This window comes from Chiloscyllium punctatum, chromosome 38, assembly GCF_047496795.1.
Source record: "Chiloscyllium punctatum isolate Juve2018m chromosome 38, sChiPun1.3, whole genome shotgun sequence".
Taxonomy (NCBI): Eukaryota; Metazoa; Chordata; class Chondrichthyes; order Orectolobiformes; family Hemiscylliidae; genus Chiloscyllium; species Chiloscyllium punctatum.
This window is the reverse complement of record NC_092776.1, coordinates 7,731,995-7,749,556: the sequence shown is the minus strand read 5'-3', so window position 1 is coordinate 7,749,556 and position 17,562 is coordinate 7,731,995. Positions and strand designations below refer to the sequence as shown.

Sequence of the window (17,562 nt, the reverse complement as noted above, 5' to 3'; positions counted from 1 at the left end):
GGATGAGTGCCATGCCTCTAGGAATTCCCTGGCTGTTCTCTGTTTGGCTTGTCCTATAATAGTAGTGTTGTCCCAGTCGAATTCATGTTGCTTGTCATCTGTGTGTGTGGCTACTAAGGATAGTTGGTCGTGTCGTTTCGTGGCTAGTTGGTGTTCATGGATGTGGATCGTTAGCTGTCTTCCTGTTTGTCCTATGTAGTGTTTTGTACAGTCCTTGCATGGGATTTTGTACACTACATTGGTTTTGCTCATGCTGCGTATCGGGTCCTTCGTCCTGGTGAGTTGTCGGAGAGTGGCTGTTGGTTTGTGTGCTGTTATGAGTCCTAGTGGTTGCAGTGGTCTGGCTGTCAGTTTGGAAATGTTTTTGATGTATGGTAACGTGGCCAGTCCTTTGGATTGTGGCACGTCCTCATTCTGCTGTCTTTCCCTTAGGCATCTGTTGATGAAATTGTGGGGGTATCCGTTTTTGGCGAATACCTTGTAAAGGTGTTCTTCTTCCTCTTTTTGCAGTTCTATTGTGCTGCAGTGTGTTGTGGCCCTTCTGAACAGTGTCTTAATGCAACTTCTTTTGTTTGTGTTGGGGTGGTTGCTTTCGTAGTTCAGGACTTGGTCTGTGTGTGTAGCTTTCCTGTATACCTTTGTGGTGAATTCTCCGTTCGGTGTTCTCTGTACCATCACGTCTAGGGAGTTGGTTGTCCTTTTCTTCCTCTCTAGTGAATCGGATCCCTGTGAGTGTGGCATTGATGATCCGGTGTGTGTTCTCTATTTCTAATGTTTACAAAGGTATCATCTACAAATCTGACCCAGAGTTTGGGTTGAATTTGCGGTAAGACTGTTTGTTCTAACCTTTGTATTACCGCTTCTGCTATGAGTCCAGAGATGGGTGAGCCCATGGGTGTGCCGTTGATTTGTTCATATACTTGGTTGTTGAATGTGAAGTGTGTTGTGAGGCACAGGTCCAGTAGTTTGAGTATGCCGTCTTTGTTGATAGGTTCACCGTCCTGTTGTCTGTTCTGTATGTCCAGCAGGTTGGCTATTGTTTCTCTGGCTACGGTTTTATCGATAGAGGTGAACAGTGGCATTACATCCAATGAGACCATAGTTTCTTCCTTGTCTATGTGTATATTTCTGATGATGTCCAAGAATTCCTGTGTTGACAGTATAGAGTGTCTGGATCCGCTGATCAGGTGTTTCAGTTTCTGCTGTAGTTCTTTAGCCAGTTTGTGTGATGGTGTCCCTGGTAGTGATACTATGGGTCTGAGTGGGATGTCTGGTTTGTGCACTTTAGGTAGTCCATAGAATCTGGGGGTGTTGTTGCTTTCAGGTTTCATTCTCTGTAGGTCAGACCTGGTTATCTGTCTGTTTTTTTGGAGTTTCCTCAGTGTGTTGTTTATCCTATTGGTGAGCTGTGGGGTGGGGTCAAACTCCCTCTTGTGGTAGGTGTTGGTATCTGCAAGTAGATGTTGCGCTTTTTGGATGTACTCTGCTTTGTCCAGGATGACCGTCATTCTGCCTTTGTCTACTGGCAGTATGATTGACTATTGGCAAACCCATGTTTTAAAACTGTAATCCCCATGGGCTTGGGGGAAGTGAAAAGGAGCAAAATAAAAATTCTGTAAATTTCAATTTGTCCAAAACTCTGCCATTTTTATCTTAAGGTGCAACAATTCCCAAACACCCATCACCTTTATGTTGTGAACCTCTATTGACCTTGGAATTAAAAACTCACTTATTGAGTTCAAATGCCCCCACTGCTTTGCCCCACTTTATCTCTGAGCGTTCCCCACCCTGACAACCCGGAGGTCCCCGCTCTGACGACAGGGCTGCCCGTAGAGGGGCCGAGTATATTGAGAAGGCCTCAATCGCTGGAATTCCCTCTCTCAAACTTCTCGGCCTTTAAAGATATTCTTCAAACCCCATCTGTCAGAACAAGCTGAAGGTCACCTGTCCTAATATTCCCTTGGGCAGTTCAGTATTGCCTTGACAACACTCTCGCAACATACTTGGGTCTTTTTACAGCATTAGCGTCCCTGCGCTGGATACTTACCTCTGGTGGAAACATGAAACACAGTATAAGAATAAGGGACAAACCATTCAGGACTGAGAGGAGGAAGAATTTCTTCCCTCAGAGTTGTGAACCTGTGGAATTCTCTCCCACAGGAAACTGCTGGGGCCAGTTTGTTAGATACATTCAAGAGGGTGTTGGACATAGCCCTAGCGGCAAAAGGACCAACGGTATGGAGAGAGAGCAGGCGTGGGATGCTAAAAATCGCATGATCAGCCATGATCATGTTGGATTATGGTGTAGGCTCAAAGGGCAGAATGGCCTACTCCCATTCCTATTTGTTCTGTTTCTACGTTAGAGGATCAGTCGGTCCAACTCCCTAAACTTTAAGCCACCAAAATGACTAAGTAGGGGCATCACCAGGGAGCTGCAGACTCACATTGTCCAGGAACCAGCAACTTCACTCAAAGAGGGGCGAGGGAAAAAGCAGACTCACAAACAAATCACTTGGACTGAAAGAAACAAAATTAGGTCCTTAATTAGGAGCCAAAATAGATACTGGTGAGGAAAATAGGGATGATCAGTTTACACGTGGATCCCACTCACTCAGCTCAGTTGCATCCGCTTTAGAATCTGGACAGCAACCAGAATTTGGAGGGCTGCTGTTTAACTGGAAGAAGGTTCTGTGAACAAGCTGTGAACAAAAGCCATCTCCTTTTCTCCAGGGCCCTGCTTATGTCATAAGCAAAGTGGGACAATCACAATTCTATGTACTAGTTATTTTCTACTCTTTGTTATGTGCAGTTTGCATTAAAAAAAAGTCCTGTGCAAGGTCAGCAAACTGGCAAGAATGTTTAACTCTATGACATTTAAACACTACTGGGCACGACTAATTAAAGTTTCCCTTCCTCCGCTCCACTAAGCCCACATTAAAGCCTTTTGGAACCCTCAGATGCTTCAGCTTCCTCTGAAATAGGCCCAAGAAATGTGTTTACTGGCACGCAGAGCAGCTACAGTTCCAGCTTATACTGCAGGAAACACATTGCTCTGTTTGGACCAGTTGTCTCACACAGTACACGCAAGCAAACAAACGCTCTGACTCAGCAAAACCACCTCAGCACAGGATGAGGCAGACAGTCCAAATTCTCTCTTTTGTGCTTTAAATAGGAAAAACAGCTCACTCTCACTTCCACTGATCACTGCTTTCCATTTCCCCCTTTTTGGGCACAAGGACACTCAACAATGTCATCTAAGTAGCTGAGGACATCAATGTCTAAGGGCTTGCCAATAAAACCTACCTGTTTTGGTTAGTGTTTTGCCAGAGGGTAACTTTTACGTTTCCAGGTATTCACCAACATGATGTTGAAATGCACAGAAATAGGCCATTCAGCCCTCTCCCACACACGCTCCCTCAAAGACATGCGAGTTCTGGTCCTCCTCCACCACCAAATCCAAGCCACCTACCAACTGGAGGAAGAACGCTTCATCTTCTACTTTGGGACCCTTCAAACACACGGCATCAACGTCAACTTCCATAGTTTCCAAATCTCCCCTCCCCTCATCCCAGATCCAATCCGCCAACTCAGTACCACCCTCTTGACCTGTCCATCTTGCTTCTCACCAATCCACTCCACCCTCCCCCACCACATTTACCACCTACCTACATCCACCTATCGCATTCCCACCTACCATCCCCCCAGCCCCACCCCGACCCTCCTATTTCTCTCTCATTCCCCTTCCCATTCCTGATGGTAGGTTTATGCCTGAAACATGGATGCTGCTGTGTTTTTTCAGTGATACCTTTTTCAATTCAGCCCACCAAGTCTGTCCTGGAGTGTAGGATCCATACAAGTCTTTTCATCCCTTACTGAATCTTTTCTAACCCCAGCCAGTCATCCTTCTTCCTTACGTATTTGTCTAATATCTCCTTAAACCTCAAATACACTGTTTATTTCAAGTACTCTGAGTGGTATTGCATCCTACATTCTGCCCCACAATAAAAATAAAGTTCCCAATAATTCTTTATTCGACTCATTTGTGACTAACCCTTTATTTACCACAATTATTTCTTGTCTCTCAAGTGACTTGGTTGCTGTTTCGAGTCATTACACAAGTGATACTCACCCAAAGACCAGATCACCCTGCGGTCTACGATCTCTGACTCCTGCGGCTGTAGACTTGAGAAACTTCAGTTACATTATTACACCACTGTCACTCTTTTGAACCAGGAATTGGCAGCTCTTCCAAAGAGCTAGCACAAGTATAATGGGTTGAATGGTATGTGTAAGGGTACATGATTCCTACACTTAGGTTGCTTCCCTTTGCTTGCCCCCCATACAGAACCACACCTTGCTGTGTGTTAAATGTCATCCGCCATTTTCCTGCACACGTATCGGTCTCATTCTAGACGGCAGCAGAGTAATGCTTTTGAGCCGGGGTTTGTCCACTCTGACTGCGTTTCCTTCTCTTGTCTCGTCTTTTTTTCTTCTCTTTTCCTTTACAGTAGTGGACTCATTAAGGGCATTTAAATGGTCATTTGATACACAGAACATAGAACAATACAGTGCAGAACAGGCCCTTCGGCCCTCGATGTTGTGCCGACCTGTGAACTATTCTCAGCTCATCCCCCTACACTGTCCCATCATCATCCATGTGCTTATCTAAGGATTGTTTAAATCTCCCTAATGTGGCTGAGTTGACTACATTAGCAGGTAGGGCATTCCACACCCTTACCACTCTCTGCGTAAAGAACCTGTCTCTGATATCTGTCTTAAATCTATCACCCCTCAATTTGTAGTTATGACCCCTCGTACGCGCTGACGTCATCATTCTAGGAAAAAAAGACTTTCACTGTCTACCCTAGTTAATCCTCTGATCATCTTGTATGTCTCTATCAAATCCCCTCTTAGCCTTCTTTTTGCCAATGAGTACAAGTTCAAGTCTCTCAGCCTTTCCTCATAAGACCTTCCCTGAAGACCAGGCAACATCCTGGTAAATCTCCTCTGCGCCTTTTCCAATGCTTCCACATCCTTCATGAAATATGGGGATTAGGACTGTACACAATATTCCAAGTGTGGCTACACCAACATTTTGTACAGTTGCAGCATGATATTGCGGCTCCGGAACTCAATCCCTCTATCAATGAAACCTAACACACTGTATGCCTTCTTAACAGCACTATCCACCTGGGTGGCAACTTTCAGGGATCTATGTACGTGGACTCCAAGATCCCCCTGCACATCCACACTACCAAGAATCTTTCCATTGACCCAGTACTCTGCCTTCCTGTTATTCTTCCCAAAGTGCATCATCTCACATTTATCTGCAGTGAACTCCATTTGCCACCTCTCAGCCCAATTCTGCAGTTTATCCAAGTCCCCCTGCAACCTGTAACATTCTTCCACACTGTCCACTTCTCCACTGACTTTTGTGTTGTCTGCAAATTTACTAATCCATCCACCAATGCCTACGTCCAAGTCATTTTTATAAATGACAAACAGCAGTGGTCCCCAAACAGATCCTTGTGGCACACCACTAGTAACCGGACTCCAGGCTGAATATTTTCCATCAACCACCACTCGCTGCCTTCTTTCAGAAAGCCAGTTTCTAATCCAAACTGTCAAATCACCCTCAATCCCATGCCTCTGCATTTTCTCCAAAAGCCTACCAAAGGCTTATCAAAGGCTTTACTGAAGTCCATGTACACCATGTCAGCTGCTTTACCCTCATCCACATGCTTGGTCACCTTCTCAAAAAACTCAATGAGATTTGTGAGACAAGATCTACCCTTGACAAAACCATGTTGACTGAAATCAAATTGTTGTTTGCTAGATAACTATAAATCTTTTATAATCCTTTCCAAAACCTTTCCGACAACAGAAGTAAAGCTCACTGGTCTATAATTACCTGGGTCATCTCTACTGTCCTTCTTGAACAAGGGCACAACATTTGCAATCCTCCAGTCCTCTGGTACTAAACCTGTAGACAATGACGACTCAAATATCAAAGCCAAAGGCTCTGTTATCTCCTCGCTAGCTTCCCAGAGAATCCTCGGATAAATCCCATCTAGCCCAGGGGACTTGTCTACTTTCAGTCTTTGTAGAATTGAGAACACCTGTTCATAACTAACCTCTATCCTTTCTAGTCTGATATCTTATACCTCATTCTTCTCCTCTACAATATTTTCCTTTTCCTGGTGAAAACCGATGAGAAATATTCATTTAGCACCTCTCCGATCTCAGGGTCCACACTCAACTTCCCACTTCTATCTTTGATTGGCCCTATTCTACCCTAATCATCCTTTTAATCCTCACATACCTATAGAAAGCTTTAGGGTTCTCCTTTATTCTGTTTGCTAAAGACTGCTCGTGTCCTCTCTTTGTTCTTCTTAACTCTCTCTTTAAATCCTTCCGAGCCGATCTGTAATTCTCCATCGCCTCAACTGAACCATCTTGCCTCATCAACACATAAGCCTCATTCTTCTTCGTAACAAGAGGTGCAATTTCTGTTGTAAACCATGGTTCCCTTACCTTATCACTTCCTCCCTGCCAGACAGGGACATACTATCAAGGACACGCAATATCTGTTCCTTAAACCAGCTCCATATTTCTATTGTCTGCATCCTGTGCATTTTGCTACCCTATTCTATGCATCCTAATTCCTGCCTAATTGCATTGTAATTGCCCTTCCCCATCTAGAACTCTTACCCTGTGGCCCTTTCCATCGCTAAACTAAACATAACTGAATTATGGTCACGCCGATGTACTAGAGTTATAGCATTTCCAGTCAATGTTGGGGAAGTTAAAGTCCCCCATAATGACCACCCTATTCCTTTCACTCCTACCCAGAATAATTTTGCCAATCCTCTCTTCCACCTCCCTGGAACTCTGCGGAGGCCTATAAAAAACTCCAAGCAGTGTGACCTCTCCTCTCCTGTTTCTAACCTCAGCCCACACTACCTCAGTAGACGAGTCCTCATCAAAAGTTCTCTCAGCCATTGTTATACTGTCCTTGACTAACAAGGCCACACCTACCCCCCTTTTACCACCTTGCCTGTTCTTAATGAAAGATCTAAACCCTGGAACCTGCAACGTCCATTCCTCTCCCTGCTCTACCCATGTCTCCGAAATGGCCACAACATCGAAGTCCCAGGTACCTATCCATGCTGCAAGCTCATCTACTTTATTTCAGATACTTCTGGCATTGAAGTAGACACACTTCAAACCAGCTTGCTGTCTGCCAGCATATTCCTGTGACCCTGAAATCCTGTCCCTGTCCTTCCTACTCTTATCCTCCTGTGCACTGCAGCTACACCTCCGGTTCCTATCCCCCTGCTGAGCTAGTTTAAACCCACCCAAATAGCACCAGTAAATATGGATATAATGGAATAGTGCAGGCCAGATGGGCTTTAGATTGGTTTCTCAGGTCAATGCAACATAGAGGGCCGAAGGGCCTGTACTGTGCTGTTATGTTCTATGTTTGCATACCTCCTGTCCTCAGGTTTAGGTGGCACTGGCCCAGTGTGCACCTCCTGGCAGTAGCCAATGAGCTCCATCTTATTTTTTCAGTGTGAGCACAGGACCTGGCATTGGCAGCTGCTACGTTGACAGAGACAACTTCGGTTGAAAGATGGCACCTGAGGATCAGAAACTTCATCGTTGGGTCTGCCACTAGTGTCAGCGGAAGGGCATCAGAGCGACATAGACAAGCAGCAAGAGATGGGACTGTGACGTTGCTGGGTTCAGTGCAGGCAATGGCAGGGGAGAATTGGCCCATGGGTGAACAATGCCACTCTGATGTTGGTGGGCCTGGTGCAAGTGGTAGCGAAGCATTGGCAGAGGACAGTTGGCTCAATGGTGTAAGATGGCATCTGAGGATTGGCCACTCAGATGTTGACATCGATGGGGTGGTGGCAGAGGGACAGCGGTGCAGGTGCCCTTGATGATGAACTGGCTCAGGACTGATGGACTCTCCTTAAACTATTCAAAATGGCTGCAGATCACTGTGGCAATGGAAAAGCTTTTCACTATATTTTACTGTTTTTCTCGCTGTAAAATACACGTAACAATAAATCATTCAAAAATCATTTATTCATTCCTGCACTTCATTCTAGTGCCGCCTAGTGGTATCATCTGCAGATCTGACCACATTGCATCAAGTTCTATATTGGGGTTAAATAAAGCAGAAATGAGGGATTCCAACAACATCCCCCCACCACCCCACCCCCAGTACTGCAATCATTACTCTGCCCTATTTCCATACCTTATGTAATGTCAGTGTCTGTCAGGTCTACTTGCTCTTAAAGTAGGTCTCTGACCACAAAGACTAATCAATAACAGCAGGCTGCTAATGACCCTTTGCCTACAGGAGATGCAGTGGATTGGATTGAAAGTGTGACACACATTCTGTGTCACAGCATAACCATGTCGCAGATCAAACAGCCCACAAGGTCAGGGCAATCAATTCCTCAGTTCCAATCTGCTGTGCGCAAATAAAAGTAATCAACAAGGTTCAAGGAACATATAAACAAGAGGAGTGGTGCTTGTGTGGTGCAGTGGTAGCATCCATACCCCAGAACCAGGAGGTCTGAGATCAAGTTCCTCCTCATCTCTGAGCAAGTTTATTAGAAAGTGCAAACAGAAGGCCATTCAGTCCCCTCATTCAATTCGATCACAACTAATGTGTACCACAACTCCAGGACTTAAACTTTGCCTAATCACAACCTATTGACCTCACCATTAAAACTCCAACTAGTGAGTTTTGAGAAAATTTGCAGCTTGGATTAAGGTTATGGATATAGGTTTGCTCGCTGAGTTGGAAGATTCATTTCACCACCACACTAGACAACATCTTCAGTGAGCCACCGGTGAAGTGCTGGTGTTATGTCTTGCTTTCTATTTGTGTGGTTAGGTTTCCTTGGGTTGGTGATGTCATTTCCTGTTCTTTTTCTCACAGGGTGGTAGTTGGAGATCAAGTCGATGCGTTTGTTGACAGAGTTCAAGCTGGAATGCCATGCCTCTAGGAATTCTCGTGCATGTCTGTTTGGCTTGTCCCAAGATGGATGTGTTGTCCCAAAGTGGTGTCCTTCCTCATCTGTACATGAGTATACTAGTGAGAGTGGGTCATGCCTTTTTTTGGCTAGTTGGTGTTCATGTATCCTGGTGGCTAGTTTTCTGCCTTTTTGCAAAATGGACGACATTTACAAAATATCTTTCAAGAATTGTAACAAACACTACATTGGACAAACAGGGATAGCAGCATTTTTATGACAGGAAACAGTCATAAAAACATTAGCACTGCTGCCTCACAGCACCAAGGACCCAGGTTCAAATCCACCGTCAGAATGGAATGGAGCTTGTATACATTCTCTCCACGTCTATACTGCTTTCCTTCTAGTCTCCAGTTTCCTCCATAGTCCAAAGACGTGCAACTTCCGTGCACTGGCCATGTTAAATGTTCCCTATTGTCCAGGGATATGAAGCCATGGGAGTTGCAGGGTTTTGGGGATGGATCTGGATGGGATACTCTTTGGAAGGTCGACACAAATTCTATAGGCCAAACTGCCTGCTTCCACACTACAAAAGGGATTCTGAGGTTCTCTGACTGGATATTGCCCAACTCAGATGGTTAAGAGAGCAAGGAGATCCATCCAAAGAACTATTTCACAAGCATGAAAACGATAAAACATTTCCCACCATCAGTAAAACTGAAATGCTTTCATTAAAGGACAGCTTTAAGTTACACAGCACAAGACAGCTACTGGAAATATTAAAGGAGAAACACAGGTTGAATCTATTTTTAAATGTCATGATGGTCTTCTATTTTTAGATTTTACGTATAGAGATCCTTGCACAGAAAACGATTTAAGAGGGGAGCCACTACAAATCATGTACAAATCTGTGAACCACCCAAAGGAGCTGTAGAGAATGTGGCAATTCAGGAGATGGGTAATAATGGCACAGTTCACGGGTAAACAAAAGCGATTTACAATTTGTATTAATCACGAGGGAAATGGCCTTTTGGACACAACAGACTTCCCCCTCATCCTTCAAAATGTATTTATTTTCCCAATTTGCATTGTAATAAATGTGCTACTGTATCACCCCGACCGACCGTTACAAAGCAGGAAATAGTTTATCTTCTTCCTAAATGTCTGATGATTCTACATCTTACTGCAGGTGGTTTTCTATTAGCAGCTAAGTAGAACAATACTGTCAAGTTTGGGGGTGCACAGGTACCATCCCATTGCTGAGCGGAGAGACCCACCTGCTCCAAAGATGTGCAATGTCACCTCTGAACAGGTTAATTAGAAAACACAGATTTTTTTTAAAAAAATGGTGGTCAGTGTAGGAGCCCTCTTGTGGAACACTTAACTTTCCTACCCCTGGACCTGGATTCAAGTCCAGCCTGCTCCAGAAGTGTAGAATAATATCTTTGAACAGTTTGATTAGAAAAACAGGTCAAATTCTAGAATAAAAAGCAACACCACCAGAGTTGGAGGGAGGGGAGCGTTCAAAGTCAGGAGGTCAAGGTTCAAGTCTCACCTGCTCCATAACGGCGGCACGGTGGCACAGTGGTTAGCACTGCTGCCTCACAGCGCCTGAGACCCGGGTTCAATTCCCGCCTCAGGCGACTGACTGTGTGGAGTTTGCACATTCTCCCCGTGTCTGCGTGGGTTTCCTCCCACAGTCCAAAGATGTGCAGGCCAGGTGAATTGGCCATGCTAAATTGCCCGTAGTGTTAGGTAAGGGGTAAATGTAGATGTAGGGGTATGGGTGGGTTACGCTTCGGCGGGGCGGTGTGGACTTGTGGGGCCGAAGGGCCTGTTTCCACACTGTAAGTAATCTAATCTAATCTAAACAACTCTGAACAGGTTGTTCCTGTTCAAATATCCAAACATAAATAGGAAACAGTTGTGGCACTGAGTGTGTATGTGAGCTGCGAGATCCGAAGACATCAATGACCCTTCTCCACAAAGAAAATACTTGTCTCTTAAAGAAAAAAAAGCAACACTACCTGGACTTTAAAGACTTCAACATATTATCTAGCAATCACCATTGTTAACAGCTAACCCGAGAATGCAACTTTTTAAAAGAAAGGTTTTGTGATTTACACATGAAGGAAGTGAAACTATCACTGTATTCTAACAGAATTTTTCAATGTATCATTTCAGTTACATCACATTGTAAATTTTTGCTATAAATTCTGTGTTAGGATTTAGCCCTCCACTATCAACTGATGAAGGACTATAACCTGGTGTTGTGTGATTTTTAACTTTGGACTTTAAGGATTATTGTGGTACAGCAGTGGGTTAGGAAAACATGCTCACAATATCATCAGCTCAAGGTATCACAACATATCTGAACAAATTGATGTTTAACAATAAAGTCGCGACTCTACTTGGGAAGGCTGTTGTGCTATGGTAGCAGTGTTCCTCTATAGTTACACAACACGGAAACAGACCCTTCGCTCTAACCCATCCATGCTGACCATAATCCTAAACTAAACTAGTGCCACCTGCCTGTGGTTGGCTCATCTCCCTCCAAACATTTCTTTTTCATTTGTTTATCTAAATGTTTTTAAATATACCCACATCCACCATTTCTTCTGGCAGTTCATTCCACACACGAACCACTCCATGTAAAAGAATTGCCCCGATGTCTTTTTTTTAAATCTTTCTCCTCTCACCATAAAAAGTATGTTCCCTAGTCTTGAAATCTTAGAGGTTCTTAATTTTAATAATTTGGAGTCAGGAGACCTGGCTTTAAGCCCCAAGATCCCACCTATTGCGGAGGTGTGTCAAAACAGGCTGATTAGAAAATATCTGTAACAGCAACCTGTAAATAGTTCAACTAAAATTAAAGGGTCTTGTGTTGAAGTGGTAGTGCCCTACTTTGAGCCAGGAGACCCCAGTCTCACCACTTTAGCACCACTTGATCTTTATTCAAAATATTTCTTCCAGTGTAGGACGGAGCACAATATCAGGTACAACAAGGCAAAGATCAACATGCAGAACGGATCTAAAGAATTGCTTCTGATAATTTCTGGTATCGATGCTGACTAAGGACTGGACTTTGCATTTTGGGACTTCAACATTGAAGTCAAATGTGGATCCTGATTCACTATCTGGGCCAAGACTTTTTTATTTTGTATAAACAGTTCTACACCAACTGTAGTGCCCCGATACTGTGCTTAGATTAAAGCCATGTCTACACTAGTATATGACACTCAGTATAAAGTTATAACATTCCCCACCCAGGAAAAACCACTCAGACCACTTCACAAGCCAAACAGAAGGAAAAACAAATCCACAGGTCGAATGGGGCTCATTGGACAGAGGACTTTTGAGACGGCATTGAGATAATTGTTGGCCTCAGGACCTCACGTAAACTTAATGCAGGAACCTCACAGGTTGTAACACTGGTTCAAAGATGTACAGCACGGAAACAGACCCTTCAGTCCAACTTGGCCATGCTGACCTGATATCCGAAATCAATCCAGTCCCATTTTCCAGCACTTGGTCCATATCCCTCTAACCGTTCCCTATTCATATACCCATTGAGATGTCTTTTAAATGTTGCAATTGTACCAGCCTCCACCACTTCCTCTGGCAGATCATTCCATACATGTTCCACACTCTGCATGAAAAAGTTGCCCTTTACGTTCCTTTTAAATCTTTCCCCTGTCATCCGAAATCTAAGCCCTCTAGTAGTGGATTCCCCCACCCCAGGGAAAAGATCTTGTCTGTTTATCCTATCCATGCCCATCATGACTTTAATAAACCTCCATAAAGGTTACCCCTCAGCCTCTGACGCTCCAGGGAAAACAGCCCCAGCCTATTCAGCCTCTCCCTATAGCTCAAACCCTCCAACCCTGGCAGCATTAAGGCAAATTTTTGAACTAATTCAATCCACACTCTGCTTTTTCTACTAAGCGGATATTTTTTGATGTTTCCGTTAAACTAAGTGAATAATGTTGTAAAATGTTCAATTATTCTAAAGTTAAATGCTGCAACCCACTAGCTTTGCCTTGAAACTTGCTATTTGAACCTTATATGGTGTTATCAGGTGCTTATTTTATCAGATACAAAGGAACCTCAATTATCTGAATGACATGGGCAGGCAGTATTTTGTTCGGATAATCGAATGCTGGATACCACAGTTTAGCCAAGCATCGGGACATTGCGGTCGTGTTTGGATAATCCAAAATTCGGATAATCGAGGTTCCTCTGTACCTAAAAACTGATTTCAATGAATTGATATGAAACTGCTATCCATTAAAAAAAAATCCAACCAGTTCAAAATGTTCATCAGGGATGGGAATCTGCAATTCTTACTCTGTCTGACTGACATGTAACACTAATCCCAAACTCTTAGAGGGACTGAGTGAGCAATAGAGCACTCAGGGCAACAAGAGATAGACAATAAATGCCAATTCTTGTGAATGAGGACCATATTCAGTGAACAAATAATCAACAAAACTGTAATCCTGGTGCAAGAAACACCTTCTTTCTTTAGGCACAGTGAAATGTAGGAAAAATGGCTCAGCAACATCCCACAAACAAATAACCAGATAACCGTGATTTGATGATCAGCCATCCATAAAGGCACAACAATGACGTTACACAGTGAGAGACTCCTGGCAATGGAACATGTGCCACTGTGACCCACTGCTTTCAAGGTAGATGAAGAGAATGGCTTTTCTGCACAATAGGAAAAAAAAAAGAGACCCTAAAAAGAAGTTATACAAATTGGTAAAATAAAACTTGTGATTCACATCAAAAACCGGTGACAGACAATACTAATCAGTAAGAATTGTGTGTGTCAGTACTTACACCAAAGCTCATAATAGTAGTTACAGCATTGTGACTCTCCACAACAGTGTCCTGTTTCACAGAAGTAACTCTGGTTGTTCACTCCGATGCACACCTCTCTTTCTTGAGACTTCAAAAAGAAGAGAAGGAAAAAGAATTATGGTGGTGATGAGACAGAGAAAGAAAATTACTGATGTCAATGATTGCTATTCAACCAAAAGACTAAAAGTTCATTAACCACCCACTTCACCCATCATCACTGGCTGGAACTTATTATTCTATGGTAACGTGGCTCATTCATGGGAAAGGGACAGAATTGATTTGGATTATCCTTAACTTGAAAATCAAAACTTAATTTCACCCAATCTACCCAATTCTATCCAATGAGGAAGATAAACTGTTCTTTGGTCTTTGTGTTTTACCCTTATGAAGTAAACAGCAATTGTCACAAGGGGTCATTGAGAGCCCTTAGTATCTTCCTGTATTCCTGGTGGTGGCCTGCAATGTTGGCCTCAAGACCTCACGTAAACTTAATGCAAGGACCTAGCAGATGTGGTTGTAACACTGGTTCATTCAGAGTAATGTTACACATAAGGGTTTACACTGAAGAATTAATGGGTCATTGAATCCTGATCAAAATAAATAGTCTGCCCATTATCATCAGGAAAATCTACAGCTGGTGAGTAAAGATATCATATTAGCTTTCCACCTAAAACTAATGCACAATGACTGCCAGACTGCTTCAGTTTAAAATAAAAAGTGACAGCATTAAAAATATAACATTTAGTATCCTAACCCGAATCAGAAAGAATTTATATGATGATTACAATTCATAGCCCATTATTCCCCATGAGTGTATCCTTCAAATCTCCCCATTCCGATCCCTGCAACGATACCTGATTAGTCACAAAGGACATCAATCCCTCAGAAAATGGAGCAATGGGCACTATCCCTCTTGAACCTCTCCACTGCTTTTGGCATCAACAGTCAAGAGAATCTCTCCTCCATTGGTGAATGGAGTTGGAGAGCTCTGCTCCCAAGGTGAAGCTCATGTCTGCTGACAATATCCAGTATTTCCCCCCTCACCGCTACTTTCAATTCCTCTCCTGCCCGTGTACTTACGCTAACTGTCAGAATCCAATATCAGACAGTTGCAATTTCCTTCAGTTAAACACTGGGAAGATCAAAGCCACCATAGCCGAACCACGAATTCTAAAAATGAGTCAGTTCCTCACCCCAGTGCTAAATGATTGACTTCTTAGCCTGAGATTATACCTCCCTGTTCTAGGCTTCCCAGTAAGGAGAGACAACCTCTCAGCATTGATTCTATCAAGCCTTAGAGCTGCACAGCATGGAAACAGACCCTTTGGTTCAATGGGTCCAGGTTAACCAGCTATCCTAAATTAATCTAGTCTCATTTGCCAGCATTTGGCCCATATTCCTCTAAACCCTTCCTATTAATATACCAATCCAGATGACTTTTAAATGTTGTAATTGTACCAGCCTCCACCACTTCCTCTGGCACCTCATTCCATACACACACCGTGCTCTGTGTGAAGATGTTGCCCCTTAGGTCCCTTTTAAATCTTTCTCCTCTCACCTTAAACCTATGTCCTCTAGTATTGGACTCCCCAACCCTGGGGTAAAGACCTTGTCTATTTATCCTATCCATGCCCCTCATGATTTTATAAACCTCTATAAGGTCCCCCCTCAGCCTCCGATGCTCCAGGGAACACAGCCTCTCCCTGTAGCTCAAATCCTCCAAACCTGGCAACATCCTTGTAAGTCTTTTCTGGACCATTTCAAGTTTCACAAAATCCTTCCTATAGCAAGGAGACCAGAATTGCGTTCAGTAATGTAAAAGTGCCCTAACCAATGACCTGTACAGCCACAACTGTACAGTGTACTTACGTGAACTGTCAGAATCCAATATCAGACAGCTGCAATTTCTTTCAGTTAGACACTGGCAAGACTCCCAACTCTGATACTCAATGCACTGACAAATAAAGGAAGGCATACTAAACACCTTCTTCACTATCCTATCTACCTGCAACTCCACTTTTTAAGGAGCTATGAACCTGCACTCCAAGGTCTCTTTGTTCAGCAACACTCCCTAGAACCTTACCATTAAGTGTATAATTCCTGCTAAGATTTGCTTTCCCTAAATACAGCACCTCATTTATCCAAATTAAACTTCAATTGCCACTCCTCAGCCTATTGGCCCATCTGATCAAAATCCAGTTGTATGCTGAGGTAACCTTATTCACTGTCCACTGAACCTCCAATCTTGGTGTCATCTACAAACCTACTAACCAGATCTCTAATGTTCACATCCAAATCATTTATATAAAATGACAAAAAACAGTAGACCCAGCACCAATCCTTGTAGCACACTGTTGGTCAAAGGCCTCCAGTCTGAAGAGCAACCCTCCACCGCTACCCTCTTCTCTGAAAATTGTATGTCTCACTGACCTGACTTTAGCTCATCTGCTGCTGAAATCATCATTAATGCCTCTGAAAATCAAGTATTCACCTGTTAAGCATGTTAATCTTCACCCTCCATAAATTTCATCTAAACTCAGGTGCACTCTGTCTTTCCTTAACAAATACTGGGCTTGGTTTCCTAATGTCTCCAATTTGAAATTTCCATCCTCCTGTTCAAATCCCTTAATGGCTGTAACACTCACCAACTCTACCTCTTTCATCCTGCTATCGTCCTGAAAACCCAACGTTTCAGTGACTCCTGACCCCCTCTACCTTATTTGTTCTAACTCAGTCATCCTATCCTCAGCTGCCTTACGTGGAACAACACTCTGGAATGGTCTCTAAATTTCTTCACCTCTCCATCTGATTCTCATCCTCTAAACACACCTCTTAGTGCAAGCATTTTAATGCCTGTCTTTACTGTTTATTTCTAAATGTGCCTTGGAGGATCGCTGCACATGTTTCTATATGAAAGTGCTTTATATATGCAAGTTATGACAGTAAGAAGCCATTATTGCACAACATATCAACATATCCTGGACAGTTTTTGAATGTTGTAACATAGAACATGGAAAAGTACAGCACAGAATAGGCCCTTTGGCCCACGATGTTGTGCCGAGGTTTAATCCTAATGTAAAATATAATAACTTAACCTACGCACCCCTCAATTCACTGCTATCCATGTGAATGTCCAGCAGTCGCTTAAATGTCCCCAATGACTCTGCTCCCACCACCACAGCTGGCAACACATTCCATGCATTCACAACTCTCTGTGTAAAGAACCTACCTCCGACATCTCCTTAATACCTTCCTCCTAATATCTTCAAACTTTGACTTCTCGTACCAGCCAATCCTGCCCTGGGGAAAAGTCTCTGGCTATTGACGCTATCTATTCCTCTCATTATTTTGTACACCTCGATCAGGTCTCCTCTCTTCCTCCTTCTCTCCAGAAAGAAAAGTCCGAGCTTATTCAACCTTTCTTCATAAGGCAAGCCCTCCAGCCCAGGCAGCATCCTGGTCAGCCTTCTTTGCACCCTCTCCAAAGCCTCTGTACCTGAATTGGATACAATATTCCAAGTGTGGTCTCACCAGGGACTTGTAGAGCTGCAGCAAAACCTCATGGCTCTTAAACCCAATCTCCCTGTTAATAAAAGCCAAAACACCAAATGGTTTCTGAACAACCCTATCCACTTGGGTGGCAACTTTGAAGGATCTATGTACTTGCACACCCAGATCCCTCTGTTCCTCCACACTGCCAAGA

The 17,562-nt window shown here is 43.4% G+C and overlaps 1 protein-coding gene across 4 annotated transcripts in view; it reads right to left on the bottom strand.

Moving 5' to 3' along the window:
* The window catches only part of wbp1la (WW domain binding protein 1-like a), a 115,691-nt gene that overhangs the window by 9,274 nt on the left and 88,855 nt on the right, over window positions 1–17,562 (bottom strand). For all 4 annotated transcript variants that reach the window (XM_072557101.1, XM_072557103.1, XM_072557104.1 and 1 more), the window contains one exon: window positions 13,839–13,947. In XM_072557101.1, coding sequence (XP_072413202.1) covers window positions 13,839–13,947 — 109 coding nt within the window. The remainder of the gene's footprint in view (window positions 1–13,838; window positions 13,948–17,562) is intronic.